Source organism: Alligator sinensis, unplaced genomic scaffold, assembly GCF_000455745.1.
Source record: "Alligator sinensis unplaced genomic scaffold, ASM45574v1 scaffold1048_1, whole genome shotgun sequence".
Taxonomy (NCBI): Eukaryota; Metazoa; Chordata; order Crocodylia; family Alligatoridae; genus Alligator; species Alligator sinensis.
Window position 1 is genome coordinate 400,120 of NW_005842736.1, and position 18,241 is coordinate 418,360.

Sequence of the window (18,241 nt, forward strand, 5' to 3'; positions counted from 1 at the left end):
AATTACTGCAGTGGTTTTCAACCCTGTTACACTCAAGATACCCTTAGAAAAAGCCAGCTCTTAGCTTTCACTGGTTTTTTTTTTCTGTCTGCAGAAAAATACTACCGCAAATTCTTCTGTTGCAAAGACCTAAGCAGGTCAGAATGATTTTGACACCATGGATTCCCCTCTGAAATCTCTGGGTTTGTCCTGCAAGGATTACATGCAAGTGATTACATACCTAACGGTGTTAACATTGTGTGGCACCCCACAGCACCCCTGAATGGGTATCAAGGCACCTCAGGGTGCTCTAGCACCTGAACTGAGAGTCAGTGAATTACAGGTTGCAGCTTGACCTCATCAGTGAGCTCAGACAGTAACACACCCCATAATGCATACTTGATGCTACAAAACTTCAAAACTGTCATTCAAGTTAACTGAGAGTATTCTGGAGCATAAATATAATCCTCAAAGCTGGCAGCAGCAGGCCATTTGAAAACCAAGCATTCAATTTTACAGTAGAGACCCACTCAATCCTAAAGAAAGCTTAGAAAAGGGGAGAGCAAAATATGGCCTGCGGGCCACAGCTGGCCTGCCAGCCATTCTATCCAGTCTGCAGGGCCCCTAAAAATTTAGAAAATAAATATTTACTTGCTCCTGGCTGCTTGTAAAAGATGACAGGAGGCAGAGGCAGTAGGACCCAGGGGGAGCCCACAGCAGAACTAAGCAGCCCAGGCCCACCCCACCTCCAGCCATTTCACTGCCACCGCACCATGTGGCTCCCAACTACATTACCAGACCATGGTGCCACAGGAAGGGGCAGGGTGTGTGTAGGGAGGGGCAGAAAGAGAAAGAGTGCGTGTGTGATGGATTTTGCCCCTTAAAGGAAACAAACCTGGGAAATGAGGAGAGAGGAGCACCAGTAGGGCTGGGGGAGGTGGGAGACCATGGCTCCAGAGTGAGATGCACCAGTAGGGCTGGCGGGGCTGTAGGGCTGTGAGTAAGGATCAATGGCAAGGACAGGGTACCGGTATATCAGGGCTGCTGAGTCCCACAAAGCAGCAGGGGTGGACGCACATCCTGGTGACTGAAGGGGACAGAGAGCTCTGGCTTTCCATGAAAGAAAAACCAAACTCAAAACACAAAAATATATAGGTACAGTAAAATCTCCACTATCCAGCGTTTAACTAACTGGAAATTCCATTACCCAAAATTTCCGGCTGGTTGGCCGGATGTGTGTGGGGAGGGCGGCGTTGAATGCAATGGCAGTGCCTGCCACCACCCACTACCCTATGCTGCCACCACTCTGCGGACAACTGCCGCACACCCCACCCCAGCTCCGTGTTATCTGAAAACCCCTGCTGGGGGGTTTCAGATAACCGGAATGTTTACATAACTGGCAATTCCCTTACCAGGGGGATGCAGGATAACAGATTTTACTGTATTTATAATTAATTTTAATGACCCTTGTCTGTCTCTTTTAATGACTGAGGTACTGGTAGGCTTCCAAATTGCTTTAAAGTTGCAAATACATCAGTAAAACATTGTATTCAACTGATACCTATACATACACACATTATAGGTATATCTTTGATGTCTTTGACATTTATATGTGGTGGATTTCGAGTTTTTTTTAACAGAAAATTGGGGATTTTTTAACAGAGAAAACTAGGATCCCTGCTAATGCATCATCCAAGTTTCACACCCATACAACAGGATAGGGGTGACAACAGCCTGGTAGATGAGAGCCTGGTTTGGCTCTCATCTCGTACCAGGAGCCTGGTTTGGCTCCTGATATCACAATCATCGAAGACACGATTTCAGAGACATCCAAAGACAACACTGCCAGATTTTATCCATCATTGAATAGTCATCTACATTTACTTTTTGGGAAAGGCAGCTACCCCAGTAAGGGTAATAACTCAGTGTCCAAGGATTGCCCTCTTATTATGTATGGAAGAACGGCTAGTTGGTTTGGGGTGGATTTGTATTTTGTTTTTCACAAAGCTGATCAAGTGCAAGCATTTCATACAGTTCACAGAAACAATCAAGAGTGAGCTGGAGCTTTTCAATTCAAGGGGTACACACAATACAATTGTCAATGTACTGAAGATCTCTAATGCATGTGTTGGTTATCTTGGATTTGGAACATAACTAACCAATTGATGTTAAAGAGATTCCAGTCCATGTGATATTGGGTGCTCGACTCCAGATGGAAGTCTGTCAGCAATGACATGCAGAATCGATGGAATACAGAAGAAAAGTGTGTTGGTATAATCACCCATTCTTGTTGGACTCCAGTTCTAATAGTAAAGGGGTCTGTTGCCAAGCCATTGCTTAAGATGGATGCTGGATTGTCATTGTGAAGGAGTTGGATAATGGCAACAAATTTTGGTAGGCATCCAAATTTCATCAGCATCTCCCACAGGGCCTCTGTTGGTCGATTCAAAGGCTGCAGCCAGGTCAATAAAGGTCACAAAGATCTTGGTGTTGCTCACAGCAATTCTCCTGCTGCTGTCTAGCAACAAAGATCACATCTAGCCTACCTTCTGAGTGGTCTGAAAATACATTGGGGCTTGGGTATTATCTCCTCAGCAAGGAAATAGAGTTGATTGAGCAGAATGCAGGTGAGGACCTTCCCAGCTATATATGAAAAACAGGCATGAGGTCACTCAGACCTTCGATGCATATGCCTAGGCAAGAGTTTTGGAGGAGTGGAGGCTGCCCAGACCCTCCATCCCCACCTTTAGGCCACTGAGACACGATCCCAAGATGTTTGGTGCCTCCATGGCTGTATTTGTGTAAGTGTCCAAGAATTAAACCCGGGTCTCCTGTGTGGCAGACAAGAATTCTACCACTGAAGCCTGCCTAGGGGGAATCCCCTGTGGCAAGTTATACCAAATCCACTCCTGATAGATAGGACTAACTTGCTCTTAAAGGCCTCCAATAATAGAGATCCCATAACTTTCCAACTGCAATGGTTAACTATAACACAGTTAGAAATGTTTTTGATATCTAACCTAAGCTTTCCTTATTGTTGTTGAAGTCTACTAATTACCCATACATGCTGGGGACAGAACAAGAAGCATTTAACCTTCCCCTTTTTGCAGTACTTGAAATCTCAATCTTCTCTTATCTGAGCTAAGCAAACCTAATAATTTCAAATCGTCACGACAGCTCATATTTTCTAGACTTCTCATCTTTTTTTGTTTTTCTATGTACTCTAACATGTCCACATCTTTCTTTAACTGTGGTACCCTAAACTGGACATAAAACTCCAGTCATCCAAACAGACTGTCCAATTTAAAAAGCCTCTGATAAACTTATGAATTTGGTCAATCGCCATGCCAGAGATATGCAGCTAGTGTCATCTCTCAAGTTGCTAGGGCAGAATGCCCATGCATAAGAGAGATACTTCTCCTCTCTGGTGCGAAAACACTCAACCACTGCCTCTTGAGTTTTAACTTGGTTGCTTCACCATCTAGGTACTCAAAGTCATGCCATTTTTTGTCATCATTATCTGTAGCTCTCTTTCAATAAAGTCTCTAATGCCTTTTCTAATGTTATATATTTTTTAACAATGAAAAACTGACCATTTATCAATAGAAAATGTAAAAGATAATCATGAAACTATTACTGCGTGAAAGTGATGTCTCCATCAAGTTAATATGTAGAGAATTCTTGATTCTAAAACCATGGTTTATGGATCAGCCTTGCTATGTTCTCTTGGACCAAACCTAAAAAAAATAATAGTATAATTGCTGGCTAATCTGCAAAGCAAAAAAACTGGTCACACCTTGACAGCTCCGAAATTCACTAATTACACCACACAAATTATAGCCAATAACTTGCCCTATTCTAGTTTCAGCTTAAAGTACCTTCATAATCAAAATACTGTCAGATTTGTTATACATATGTTTAATGACAATCTGGGTCAATTCTATGCAGTTCTAATAGGCTTAGTGCCTTGAAACTGAGACATGAAAACATAAACAAACCCCTTTGCAACTTGAAACAGATACCACCACCTACATTTCAAAAGCACCTATACGGAATAATGACAAACAGTGACCAAGATTACTGTAACTAGGAGACTATTACTATAATACCCCAATTGCATGGTCTATCCCAACCATGTAACTGGCCCACTAAAGCTATCACCCACAATAATCCTTGCCCCTCTTATTCCCTGGACTACGACAGCTACATTACTCCAACACTTCAAGTAAAAGACTTCTCCCACCATCACCCTTTTTAGTTTTACAGTAGCATTTCACAGTACTGAACCTAATCAGTTATGCCACTTCCTCTATTGTTGTGAGCTGCTTACATAGACAGGAGAGGCCTTTTTTTTTTGCCCACCAAACATGCAAAGTGATTCTAAAAATCATAAAAGTTTGATAAAAGGATTCAGGAGTATTTAAATTATCTAAAAACTTGGTTTTAAAAATTTCTATAAACATCAAAATGGATCTAAGTTTTCAAAATGCAAACGAACATCAAACTATACATCACTACAACCACCTGAACAACCTTTATAAAGGTTCAACTTTAAACTTAGTAAACAAAATAAAAGAAACACTTTGAAGCAATTTGTATTTGACAATTTTCAGAGACCTTAATCAACTAGGATTCCTTAGAGGTCTGTCCTAGGCCCAGTATTGTTCAACATCTTCATTTATGATTTGAACAACAGGACAGTGCATGCTTAGCAAACTGGTAGATGATGCCAGGTTGGGTGGAGCTGCAGACACTCTGGAAGGTAGGGCTAGGATCCAAAATGATAAACTGGAGAAATGGTCGAAAAACCAAACATGAAATTCAGGAAGGACAAGTGCTAACTCCTGCACTTGACAAAGAATAATTACATGCACAAATATAGACTGGGGAATGAATGGCTAGGCTGCAGTACTGTGGAGAAGGACCTAGGGACTACAGTGGACTATCAAGTGAATATGAGACAACAACAGTGTGCTCTTGTTGCAAAAAAGCCAACAGCATACTGGGTTGTATTAATATGAGGGTCACATGCAGAGTCAAGGGAAGGGATTCTTCCATTATTCAACACTGTTAAGGCCTGACCCAGAGTACTATTTCCAGTTTTGGGTCCCATATTTCAAGAAAAATGTGAACAGAATAGAAAGAATCCAAAGAGCAACAAAAGTTTTAAGAAGAACTTGATTGTTTACTCTGAAGAGAAGACTAAGGAGGATGTGATAAGTCTTCAAATACTAGAAAAATGACAAAGAATGGGGAAGGACTTCTCTCTGCAGCTGTAAGGGACAGGACTAGAATCAATGGTCTTGAACTGCAGCAGAGAAAATTCAGGCTGGAGATCAGCAAGAGTCTTCTGCCTACATGGGCTGTCAAGCATTGGAACAGGCTACCTAGAGAAACTATGGAATCTCCATTCCTGGAAGTTTTCAAGAGCAGTTTAGACTAGGGATGTAATTATAGTTTAATAAAAAAAAATTGTCCACTTAACCTACTCTAATTATATTGGTTAAACGATAACACAGCAGCTCAAACATGGTTGCTGCTGGGAGCAACGCAGCTCACCTGAAGTCGCAGGCTGAGAGGGATGAAGCACCTATGAACAAGCAGCCAGGGAACAGGGAGGGAGCACAGGGAGCGGTGTGCTACAGGGCCAGATGGTGCTGGCCTTGCTTACTGCCACTACATGCAGCTCCAGGGACTCCAAGAACCTCCCCGCTACCCGCCACCATTCCCCACAAACATGCCCTCCCACACACACTCCCATCCCACCCACCAAAACCTCATACCTGCTCACTGCCCCCACCCCAACAACATAACCCCATGCCCATTCACACCCACCCCACACATCCGCTCCCCAACTACACACCCCACCACACCTTGCATACAATATACAAGAGTGGGCCTGTATTTTGAGTTATTGTGCCATTGCCTCTAGATACGCTATGCAAACACACAAATCAGGACAAAGATATACATTTTTTTAAAAATTAAAAGTAAATTATAGTAGTTGTTTGATTTTTTGTTATACAATTTGTTTTTTGTCTGGTTTCAAGATGGCAGCACTCTCCCCCAACCCAAAAGGAGTACTTCCAGGGCAAGGGGAGGGACTTCTGGTAGCAAAGGTCAGGGATTCAAGGTAGGACTTCCGGTACTAAGATTGTAACTGGGGGGTGGGACACCCATCAAGGGACAGGGCTACCCTTTCAGCCCTTGAAAGCCTCAAAACTCACCAAAACTCATTAAGCCGAAATAATTGCCTGCCCTGGAGCTAACTGCTTAACTGATGAGTCACTGGACTGCCATTGTTTTCCTCTTTAACCTCTTAAGTGAGGGCCCCCTTCCCCCTCATTCCTCCTTCCCTCCTGCCTCCCTTGCCATCTTCCGGTTTCTGCTGGAGCACCACATGGCTTTCCTTCTCCCCCTTCCCTGCCAGACTGCATCCAGTCTTGTGCTAAATAATAACTGATAAAGTAACCTATTATCACTGGGCTTATCAGTTAAACAATCAATCATTTAATCTTTCACATCCCTAGTTTGAACAGACACTAGACTAGAATGGTTTAATCAAGGATGATCCTGTATTCAGCAGGGATTGAATTTCATAATTTCACACTTGGTAAGGTCAGAAGGGACCTGAGCAGATCATCAAGTCCGACCCCCTGCCATAGCAAGAGAGAGTACTGGGGTCAAACGACCACAGCAAGGTGTTCACCTAGCCTCCTCTTAAAAACCCCCAAGGTAGGAGCCAGCACCACTTCTCTTGGAAGTTGTTTCCAGATCCTAGCCACCCTGACCGTGAAGCAGCGCCTCCCGATGTCTAGTCTAAATCTACCCTCTACCAGCTTGTGTCCATTATTTCTTGTCACTCTTTGGAGTGCTTGGGGAACAGGGACTCCCCCAGTGCCTGCTGGTCCCCTCTGACTAGTTTGTAAACAGCACTAGATCCCTCCTCAGCCTTCTCCGAGGAGGCTGAACAGGTTCAGGTCCCTTAGCCTCTTCTCGTAGGGCCTGCCCTGCTGCCCCCTGATCATGGAGGTGGCCGTCCTCTGGACCCTCTCCATGATATCCACATCCCTCCTGAAGTGTGGCACCCAGAACTGGACGCAGTACTCCAACTGCGACCTGACCATTGCTGCTTAGAGGGGAAGGATCACCTCCTTGGACCTGTCTGAGATGTATCTGTGGATGCATGACAAGGTGCGGCTGGCCTTCCTGACCGCGTCCCCACACTGTTGGCCCACGTTCATTTTGGCATCAATGACCCCAAGACCCTTTTCTGCCTTTGCACTGATGAGAAGGGAGTTCCCCAGCCTGTAGGTATGCTGCTGGTTCTTAGTGTCATCAGCAAATTTGAATAGGGTGCTCTTTACTCCCTCGTCCAAGTCACTGATGAAGATATTGAACAGCGTGGGTCTGAGGACAGAGCCCTGGGGACCCCGCTGCCTAAATCCCTCCAGGTCAAATAAGACCCATCCACCACCACTCTCTGGGTGCGGCCCTCCAGCCAGTTAGCGACCCATTTGACGGTGTAGGTGTTGACACCACAGTCCCCTAGTTTTTTAATGACAATGGGATGAGAGAGTGTCGAAGGCCTTCCTGAAGTCCAGAAAGACTATGCCCACTACTACCCCTGTGTCTAAGGATTTTGTGACCTGGTCATAGAAGACCACCAGGATGGTCTCACAGGACCTGCCTCTAATGAACCCGTGTTGGTTGTCCCTAAGCATAACCTCCCCTGCTGGCCCCTCGTGGACATGTGCCAGGATAACTCTCTCAAAAAGCTTACCCAGGATCAAGGTAAGACTACCTGGCCTATAGTTTCCTGGGTCCTCCTTCCTCCCTTTTTTGAAAATGGGAACCACGTTGACCCTTTTCCAGCCCTCTGGCACCACGACTGCTTGTAAAGCCGTGCCACGGGTCCCACAATGACCTCTGCTAATTCCCTCAGCACTCTGGGGTGGAGGTCGTCAGGACCAGCTGATTTAAATATGTTCAGTCCCTCCACAAGTTCCCTGACTAGGTCCTCACTGACCCTAGGTGTGGGTGCGCCTCCCCTGGGGCCTATGGGGGTCCCGGTGGGGGGGTGACCCGGTTCCTGCTCAGGAAAATGGAGGCAAAGAAATTGTTAAATAGGTTAGCTTTGTTGTCTGGTGCGACAACCAGATTTCCTAGCGTGTCTTGCAGAGGCCCCATGTTACCCGGTCGGTACCTTCTTTTTACCCTCTATGTATTTAAAAAAGGACTTCGTGTTGCCCTTGATCTGGATAGCTAGTCCCAGTTCCATCTCCGCCTTGGCCTTCCTGACCGCCCCCTTGCAGCTCTGAGCAATGAGGTATAGTCCTCCCTGGTGATGGCTCCTCCCTTCCATTGGGTATACGCCTCCCTTTTAGCCAGGAGATGTTCCCATATGCTTTCAGTGAGCCATGGGGGCTTTTGCGCCCTCTTGCCCCCCTTTGATCATTGTTGGGATTACCTCCCTTTGGGCTTGGAGGATCGTCTCCTTAAGGAACGACCACTCTGCTTGGACACCAGACTCCCCTCCCCTCCGGGACCTCAGTACTTCCCCAACTATTCTTCTTACCTCAGAAGACGAATTTATGTGGTCCCTTCCAGTCCTAATTTCTCATGAGGCTGTGCCACATATCTAACAATAAAAAATTAGGAGTGACCCTCCATAACCCCCACTGAAAAGGAAAGACCACTACAGAAATGAGTATGAAGCACCCCTAAATATGGTAGGACATAAGTCTGCAGACAAAAAAATAAATAAAAGTGATGCATCTGGTCTATAGTTAAAACTGCAAGAGAGAACAAAAACGCTTTTTTTTTTTTTAAATCACTTAATAAATAAAGAACAGCCTCCTAATCTGCTGCGACTGATCATGCTTTACTTTTTTCATATCTAAAAAAAAAAGAACATAGATTTATCCACTTCAGATTATAATATAAACCAGTGGTTTTCAACCTTTTTTCATTTGCAAACCCCTAAAAAATTCTGAAAGGAAATGCAGACCCCTTTTGACTTTGAATGGAGGTGTGCACCCCTTTGAACTTTAAGTGTGTGTAACCACATACTTTTCATTGATCGTAGTCATCTTTCGCGGACCCCTCAGACAATCTGTAGACGCCCAGGGGTCCCCGGAACCCAGGCTGAAAGTCACGGATATAAAAAGTTACTTTTGCAGGGGGAGCAGAGAAAAACAAAGCAAGAGAAAAGGGAAAATCTGAGAAAGCAATATTTACTGAAAAAAGTTACGTTTCTAAGACTTAGTCAACCGCTTAATATGGTTCCACTTAGACCAAATAGCATTGTCATAATTTCAATTTTTTTTTTTAAATGCATGTGTCATACTAAGGCCTAAATATTTAAAAGTTTAAATTTTGATACAAAAACAACATGTATGGAACAAATAACTGCACTGGAACAAAACTGCAGTGGAAGTTTTAAAGAAACTAAAACTGGAAGTTATTGGCTAAGCACCTGGAAATAAAGTTCAGGAAAGTACTAAACCAGTTGCTGATGGCAAAGAGAGTATTATCTTTCTTTATTTCAGTTTATTCAGGAAATACTCTTGAAAGATTAGTTTACTCAAAGTTGCAAAACCAATTGAGAGCTGAAAAGTTGTTTTATGAGGTGCAAGAGTTCTACTAGTTCTAAAATCTTAAAAGGACAGAAGCAACAGTTTGATTTACAAACTACAAATAAATATTTTATTTACTTACAAAATAAATAAATTTTGAATTCAAAATATGTTTAAATACAAGTTTATGTATCAAAAACATTTAAGGTCACTTAATAAATTTATTAAAAACTTGAAACCTACCTGACCCATCAAGATAGGATGATACAAAGCATGGTTTTATTTATTTTCTTTAAAAATAAGATCAGTCAAGAGCTAATAGTGAATAACTTTTCTCAATGCAAGTACACTGACAAAACCTATGAGATGTTTAAAGTAAGTATAGGTACAGCATAGCCTCCTGGCTAGCTAGAACTGAACTGTGTGGAAGCTGTATGAACAACTGCAAATCAATCTTTTAATGGTTATCAACCAATAAGACACAGCATCTCTCTAGGAAAGAGTTCAGAAGTAAAATGAGAAACAGGGTGATTATGGATTTAAATAATAAGCCTTTATAAGGTTTAAAACAAGGCTTTGTACTGATTTTAAATTCGGTTTAATACAAATTAGTTAAAATTAATCCACCATGCTTGACTCTAAGTACTGGTAAAACATGAAAAAGGGTAGAGTTTTTAGAATTACTAAAAAGGTTCCAAATATTGGACCTCATGGAGTCTACAGACAGAAAATTCTAGTGCGTCTATTGCTGCGTGATGAAGTCATCAAGTTTCCAGGTTATACTGGCTTTACTCAGAACTGAGCTGGCATAAATAAAATTTAAATGCATTACCAGCATGCTTGCTGCATCAGAAAATTCTACATAGAAGGAAGCAATAATGGAAAGGATCACCTTCAAAGGTGGCGGCAAGAAGCAAAGCATGATAATCTAGCTGTCCGTTTTTCACAAGCAAGGGGTTCTGGTATAGCTGCTTGGACACTACAGCCATGGTCAAGCAGAGGTACTTCAAAAGGTCATAGCGGGTACGCAGAATGAATGAGAAAAAAAAATTACTAGAGGTGCACTGATACATCAGTCCCATATCAGATCGGCACCAATATAAGGAAAAGAAGTGACAGTATCAGCAATCAGCTTTTTTTGGCTGATGTGGCCAATAAAAGCCCTGTGCATACGCTCAGCTACAGCGCAGCATGCAGGCAGCCAGGACCACAGCCTGGCAGCATGGAGAGGAGCCAGATCCAGCTGGTAAGTCTGTTTTGAGGGAACGGGAATGGGGGTGAGGGAGGAAGTAGGGCAGGGGCAGGCACTGCACAGCCAGAGTGAGGCATGGGACAGAGCCACATGCAATCTGTGCACAGGGCAAGGGCAGGCTGCCACTGTGGGCTGGGGCTGGGACAGTGCCAGGCTGTTCCCGGCAGGGGGGAGGAGGGGGCCAGCGCTGCCCCAGCCCACAGCAGCAGCCTACCCTCACCCCACACAGATCTGGGGGCACATGGTCCCCATGCCCTCCTGAGGTGCACGCAGCAGTGGGAGTCCATCCCCACAGACAAGCCACTCGCAGATCCGTCCCACACCCTGCCCCAGCTGTGCAGCACCTGCCTGTCTCAGCCTCAGCCCCACTTCCTCCCTCACTGTGGGGGCCTCGATCTGCCCCCCCCCCCTTTCCCTCACAACAGACTTACTAGCCCAAACTGTTGTGGCATAACTACGATATATTTAATGCATATATTAATAATGCATTTAATGTTAATTTGTGTATCCTGCCTTATATCACATCATTGGTAACATTAAAAACAAGAAAAAATATAAAGGGAGGTACATGAGCTGAAACTTTGAGACAGAATGGATAGACTTGTTAAAAAGGGTTGAACTACAAAACAACAAAAACCATCAAAAAAAGTACCTTCTTCCTCCCAGATGGTAGATGTTACAAACTTTTTGAAAAAGTATAAACTTCTACTAACCTTGAGGTAGGTATAAAAGAAAAAAAAAACAAACAACCTTTCCTTCTCCCAAAAAACTAAGTCAATGGTAATAATTCCATTACCACCCTCCAAAGCTGAAAGAGGGCAGAAGGATATAAAAAAAAAAAAAAAAAAAAAAAAAAAAAAAAAAAAAAAAAAAAAAAAAAAAAAAAAAAAAAAAAAAAAAAAAAAAAAAAAAAAAAAAAAAAAAAAAAAAAAAAAAAAAAAAAAAAAAAAAAAAAAAAAAAAAAAAAAAAAAAAAAAAAAAAAAAAAAAAAAAAAAAAAAAAAAAAAAAAAAAAAAAAAAAAAAAAAAAAAAAAAAAAAAAAAAAAAAAAAAAAAAAAGTGACCACGGTTATTGTTAGCTGAAGGAAGTGGTGGTATTGTGCTAGCAAAACTGCATAGCGTAAATGAGACCTCATCCAACTACTACCTTTTGCCACCCCATATTAGCTCTACCATTGTGTCAGCTAACCAGTACTGGACATTTATCTTGGAAACCATTACAACTGAGCTCCAAGTCACAACATTTGCTACAAGATTAGGTTTCATATTTTCTCCTCCATCTCATTTGGCTCCCAAATATTCCACATAAAGCAAAAGTCATTATTTTTACTATGTAGCCTCATGTTCAGGGGGGAAAAAAAAAAAAAAGACAGAAGCTCCGTAAGAGTGCTCTAAGAAAACAAAAAAGCACAAAGTTCAAACAAGAGTGAATAAGTTTCAGGGAATGTTTACATGAGGGAAACAAATATTAAAGAGATGAGAAAATGATCTTTTAGACTGAGATGGAAAAGAAAGTCACTTCAAAATACCTTAGATTTTAATATGATGCAGGAAGAAGCTAATCCACTCTAACTTCCAAGTAAAGTAATGTTAAAACAGTTGTTTTTTTACTGTAAGCAAACCAAGTTGAAGCCCCAAGGATCTTTTTAGCAGAACGAGCAGGGATAATGCTTAGAAGCTGAAGGGAATCATTAACCCAGCTAGCATGATCAGACTGAAAGCTACTATACCAGGGGTACGCAAAATCTGGCTCGCCAATTGATCCTATCTGACCTACCAGCTGCCATTGGGAGCCTGAGGAGAGAGGGCTGTGCCCACAGCTGGGGCAGGGCATTGGCCAGGAAGAGCACAGACTTCTCTACCCCTCCCCTCCCCACCCAGCTTCTTAGAGCAGGGGTGGGCAATTATTTTGGGTGGAGAGCCACTTATTAAGTTTTGGCAAGCCATCGAGGACCACATGACAGGCAGCCAGGGGCAGATAACTGTTACTTCTCTAAATTTTTTAGGGGCTCCGTGGGCTGGATAGAATGGCCTGGCAGGCCGCATTTTGCCCACCCCTGTCCTAGAGGCACTTGGCCAGCACACTCTTGGCACTGTGGCTGCCAGCAACCAGGCCTGCATGGAACAGGGCACAATGCAGCATGCCAAGTAGCTGTCCTGCCCATCCATGTCTGCTGTGATGAGCCACTCGCGTCATGGTACCACAAGGAAGTGAGTCCATGCCAGCTGCAGGGAGGGGGCTCAACTGAGAGCAGCTGCCCCTGACCTTCCTGGTGCAGTGCAAGCAGCTCATCATAGCAGGCAGGACAGCTACTAGGAGTGCTGCATCATGCCCTGTCCTGTGCAGGCCCAGCTGCCAATGGCTGTGGTGCCAAGACTGTGCAGCACCAACAGGAAGCCAGGTAGGGGGACGGAGGAGTCTGCACGTTGTGTGGCCCAGCCCAGGTGCAGCACAGCAAAGCAAAGCAGCATAGGTGCAGCCTTCAGCCCTCAGGCTCCCAGTGGGCCGGATAGGATATATTGGTATCTCTCTGCAACACCACCTCCTCCCTCATGGGTGGAGGAGGGGGAATTGCTCATCAAAAATCATTAAGTGACCCTCGAGCTCAAATCATTTTCCACTGCTGTACTATACCATTCAAAGATTATAGAAGTTACCCTTTGGCAGTTGCAACATAGTATAACAGTGACTTTGCTTCAAACATTGAGAAGCCATCATGTCATCATGCATATGTAAACTTGTCTTCTAAAACTCTTCCTTTTAAAAGTAAATTTGTATTTATAGCAAATATATGGGAATAAAAACTAAACTAGCTACATCTGTATCCATTAATTTGTCCCAAAGCACAGTTCTGCCAGAACTGCTGTTAATGCAATTTGTAATGCCAAAATGCCCAATATGGACAACAGTTTTAAACAACTGGAAGATATGATATGTTGACTCCTCTCACAAAGTCTGTTGTACCATTTCCAAATATGACTAAAACATCAATACAAGGCTATGATAGTCCTTTAATCTAATGTATAAATCATACTTATGGAGTCACAGTTATATTGGAAAATTCTGTTAAATAGGATTACAAGCCCTGTTATGAGCATTGCCAGAAAGCTGGTTAGGAATATTTTCCACTAGTGATGAACTTCAAAAAACAGTGCGTGGTTACTGCTGTTTAAGCATAAAGGACTCTGTGTCACTGTTAAGTGTTTAGCTCATCTTTAAAATGTTTACTCATTTTATCACAGATAAAGAGGTGATTAGGCAGCTTCTACCACTAACCATGGGTTGCTTACAGGAAGCATATCACTAGAAACAATTAATGAGTAATACTCAGGATTAAGTAATACCAAAAGGGGGGAAAAAACATCCTTTTATGTTTGAACCACTCTACCCACTTGTTACAAAGAATGTTTGGATTATTTTCAGTTCTTCCAGAAGAAAAAGCTCACAATTCTGCCCTAAAGTTTTAGCAGTATTTTAGATTGTTTACTATAGTGTCCTTTAGTATCTAGCAAAAGTGTTTGTATTTTCACCAAAGATGTGATAGGGAAAAGAGGAGAAAGAGCTGAGTGGCCTCTGTAGGAGGGGCTTTGATAATACTGGAGAAGAATTTCTAAACTATCATTCTGTTTGCCAAAATGACTTAAGATACTCCCCACAAATTGACTGACCTGTGAGAGCTACAAAGAGAACATAACTGAGACAGCACCTTTTTGTTAGGTTTTCTTGCTTCTCAGTAACACTTAAGAAAAGTGTAAAAAGTTTAGTTTTGTTTAAATTAAACAGAAGAAATTGAAGACTTTTTTTTTTTTTTTTATAAAAACTTGATGACTGGAGAAATATCAAAATGAGATCATTTGTGTCAAAAAATGAAGGCTAGAGTAATTGAGTGAAGTATTTTTAGAACGAGCAATTCAAAACAAAATCATTAACACTACAACTGATTATCTGGATGATAGACTATAAAACAGGGTGGGCCTTTCTGTAAAAAGGTGAAAGAAGGCACCAAAATGCATATGCTTGGACATCCAAGAAATTCTTTTTTTCACTTTTTAAAAGCAAAGTGTCAAAAAAGGATTAAAAAACTAAACCAAAAAAACCCCCAAAAAACAAACCTTTGTTCTTTTAGAAATATTTTGCAATTGATCTCCAAGTTAAATGAAAAGCAGTATTTTGTAATGGAATTTTATTTTTTTAATAAATAATTCATACTAAGAGATGTGTACAAAGCAATTTTAAGGCCCCATGTTACTTCTTCCATGTTTTCTTTTGTTTTTTAGAAGTGCATAAAAGTGCCAGTAGTACACACACATTTAAGCATAAAGCACATGAAAGAACATGCTGGAAACTTTCAGGCAGGATAGTTGTTTAATTATTTATCTAACATCTTACTGTCTGGAGTTTGTTCTGATGGGTACATTCCTGATTTTCCTTTTATCTAGAAGCCACTAAGTTAACATTTACTTGAAAGCGTTGAGGTAGACAGAGGAAAAGGGTGTCCATCTCTAATAAACCTGGTAAATGGAATGGTATTTCTATTTCCTAGGCGGTTAACTGAATTTGGATTGAGATAGAAAAAGCCAAGCAATCAAAAATGTTCCATGTATACCCAATGTTTTAAAATGGTAATTTATATTTAGTAATGCAAATTAGATGCTCTGTCCCAGTGCTAACAAGGAGGAAGGAGAGGGTGAAGTTTTCACTTACATAAGGAGATTTAAAACCAATAGTCTGTCCATGCATAACTTTAGCAAGTGGTTATAGACAAAGCTATTAAATTAAAATGTAATCTGATGCAAGCTGAACACATGCAAATACAGGAAACAAAACAAATTGCAACGCTAGAATTAAGTACAGAAATCCCTTCATAGTGGCCAATATACTTGAATGAAAAAGCTTTAAGCAGAAATGCCTTTCAATCCAGATTGCTCAACTGCATTGGTGGAAGAAGTTGCATTTTCACTTCACAGTTTAAAACAGAACAAAACACAAGAAACACCAAAAACACTCATGACTGCACCATCGTGCTAGATTTTTAACTACACACAACAACGTGAACCATAGCAATACCATAAACCTCTAGAAAATAATATGAGCAAAATATTCATAACATCTGGAAAACAGTGATATTATACAATTAATATGAACTGTATTCCATGATTTAACGAGTTAGTTTTCTGGTATTTCCATTTCCTTAGCTAGAATAGACAAGATTAATATTTAACACCAGTTCTCTTGCTGCCAATTACAACAGTGGCCAGAAGTATGCTAGTGAAGACTATGGTGTGGTTTAAGTTGTGTCTGATTAGTAAGCAAGATAGGTATATGAGAACTGCTCCGTCTTTGAGGCAGTAGGATGATAGTAATGAAGTGAGGAAGGAAGGAAGAAATAAAAAGAGGACTTGATGAGCATAAAAGTCCTTTCAAAATGTCAACAAAAGAATCTCCTGAACTCAAGAACAAGCTGTTTTTAAAAAGACAATAGCTTTATTACTTAATGTTACAAGCCAAACTTTCACTTGAAGACAAAGAAGGCTTCAACCACTTCCCTGAAGGCTACTTCGTTTCATTTAGGAAGGAAAAAAACAAAAACAACAACAACTGGTATCATTTTTATCTGACATTAAAAGTGTCCTGCTGTCTTAAATGTGTTCTTTAAACAGACATGATACTTTTGGTTAATTTCTGGCAGTGATCACCATTTCACAGCACATTCAGCCCACACGGAACTGATCAATAACATTACAGACACAAGACTAGACTATCCATTTAATAACCACAAGGAAATGTACCATTCAGCAGAATCCTACACATTAGAGTTTCAATTTAAGAACACTTTGGTATAGAAAGCAAGCCATCTGCATATGGAAAATAAAATGAAAAACGTGACTAGATAAAGCCAACTGGAAGAACTGTAAAAGTACTAGGCAATTCCACTTTTACACACTAATATATATATATATATATATATATATATTGAACAGAGGGTTAAGAAGTCAGCTACATAACGGGTTGGAAATTTAAGACTGATTTCAGATCAGTTATGCTATCCAGGATTAGTAGATGAATGTGGCCTTTTGTGGGAGTGCTGAGCTCCCAGTGAGTGAAATGGTATTAAGCAATTCTTCCAACCACTGGTTGCTATGAAAAAAGTATTTTGACAAGCCTACAGTTCTCAGACATTTTTCCCATACAATTAAGAGCAGCCATTTCAAAGTAGATTTTCAAATGTAAAGTTAAAAGAAGCACCATATACATTCGACCGCAGGAAGATAAGCTTTGCAAAATATTCTATGGGGCAATTTAAAAGCCTGCCCTTGTGTACATTTGCATCTTTCTCACTAGCTAATACTTTCAGAATAGTAACTATTTTTAAACACCACTACAGGACACTGAAGCTCACCACTAACTATTCCAAAATAAGAGATCTGCAAGAAGTTACAGATATTGTCTCATCACACATTTTCTTAAACTGTTTTAAATAAAAACATACAACTAACCTGCCATATAGTCAATCAACTTCGAAACCAATAGTTCGCAAAGAAAACGTATGGTTAACATAGCAACAACTGAAAAAAAAAAATCACAGGCCACATACATTGGAAATGCTGGATGACAGAATCTCAAGGCTCATGAACAAAAAAAGGCGGCTATCACTATTTTCATCCTTAGCCACTCTGTCGCCTCAGTTACCAACTCAGACAGGATCAAGAGAGAGTGTCAGCTGAAGTTTGCAAGCTGGGCTCCACAATTATCAATTTAAATGGTAAAAAAAATAAAAGGGAGTTTTGCTCACCTGAAGAACAAGAGATAAGAAAAACAGCAAACGCCAACTTGGTAGCAGCTCCCATTTTCCAAATACACTTAGAACACAGAGATGTTTCTAAGCAGCCAGGTTCCTGGGTCTTCCAAGTAGAAAATCCCCAACCCCCCCCCTTTTTTTATGCACCAGTTATAAAGAAATCTAAAGCAACAGACGTGGAGAGGAGAGCGTTCGTAAAATAGTAAAACCGGATTTTTCTGAGAGAGCGACAGCCCCTCCAGCTCTGTCTGGAGAGATCCACAGTACAGGGGGGATGTGTATATTTGGAAATGTAATTCAAAATACACGTGTCATTTGGCTTCTGTACAAAGGGTGGCAAAATGCACTTCATAAAAGCACGTTAAGAATCCATTTAGAAAAAGTTCACGGGGGGAAACCGTTGGTTTTGCTGTTTTGTTTTATACAAGAGAAATAATCAACTGTCAAGAACACAGCTCCGCTCCTTTTTCCCCCGTCAAGCTCCGAAAAGCATCCTGGCGACGGCTGGGCTGCAACCAGCCAGCAGCTGTCTTCGGTTCTGCAGCGTGTAGTGCTCAGGCGAGGGGCCACCAGCGTCCGAGAAGAAACCCCCGCGAGCCCCCGTCGCCGGCCAGGAGCCCGCCCCACCGCCCG

At 41.6% G+C, this 18,241-nt stretch overlaps 1 protein-coding gene across 1 annotated transcript in view; it reads right to left on the minus strand.

Annotated features, from left to right (window-relative positions):
* Nucleotides 1-18,235, minus strand: part of ACVR2A (activin A receptor type 2A) — an 85,879-nt gene extending 67,644 nt beyond the window's left edge. The window contains exon 1 of the mRNA XM_006034398.3: nucleotides 17,603-18,235. Coding sequence (XP_006034460.1) covers nucleotides 17,603-17,657 — 55 coding nt within the window. The 5' untranslated portion in view covers nucleotides 17,658-18,235. The remainder of the gene's footprint in view (nucleotides 1-17,602) is intronic.
* Between the last annotated feature and the right edge of the window lie 6 nt (nucleotides 18,236-18,241).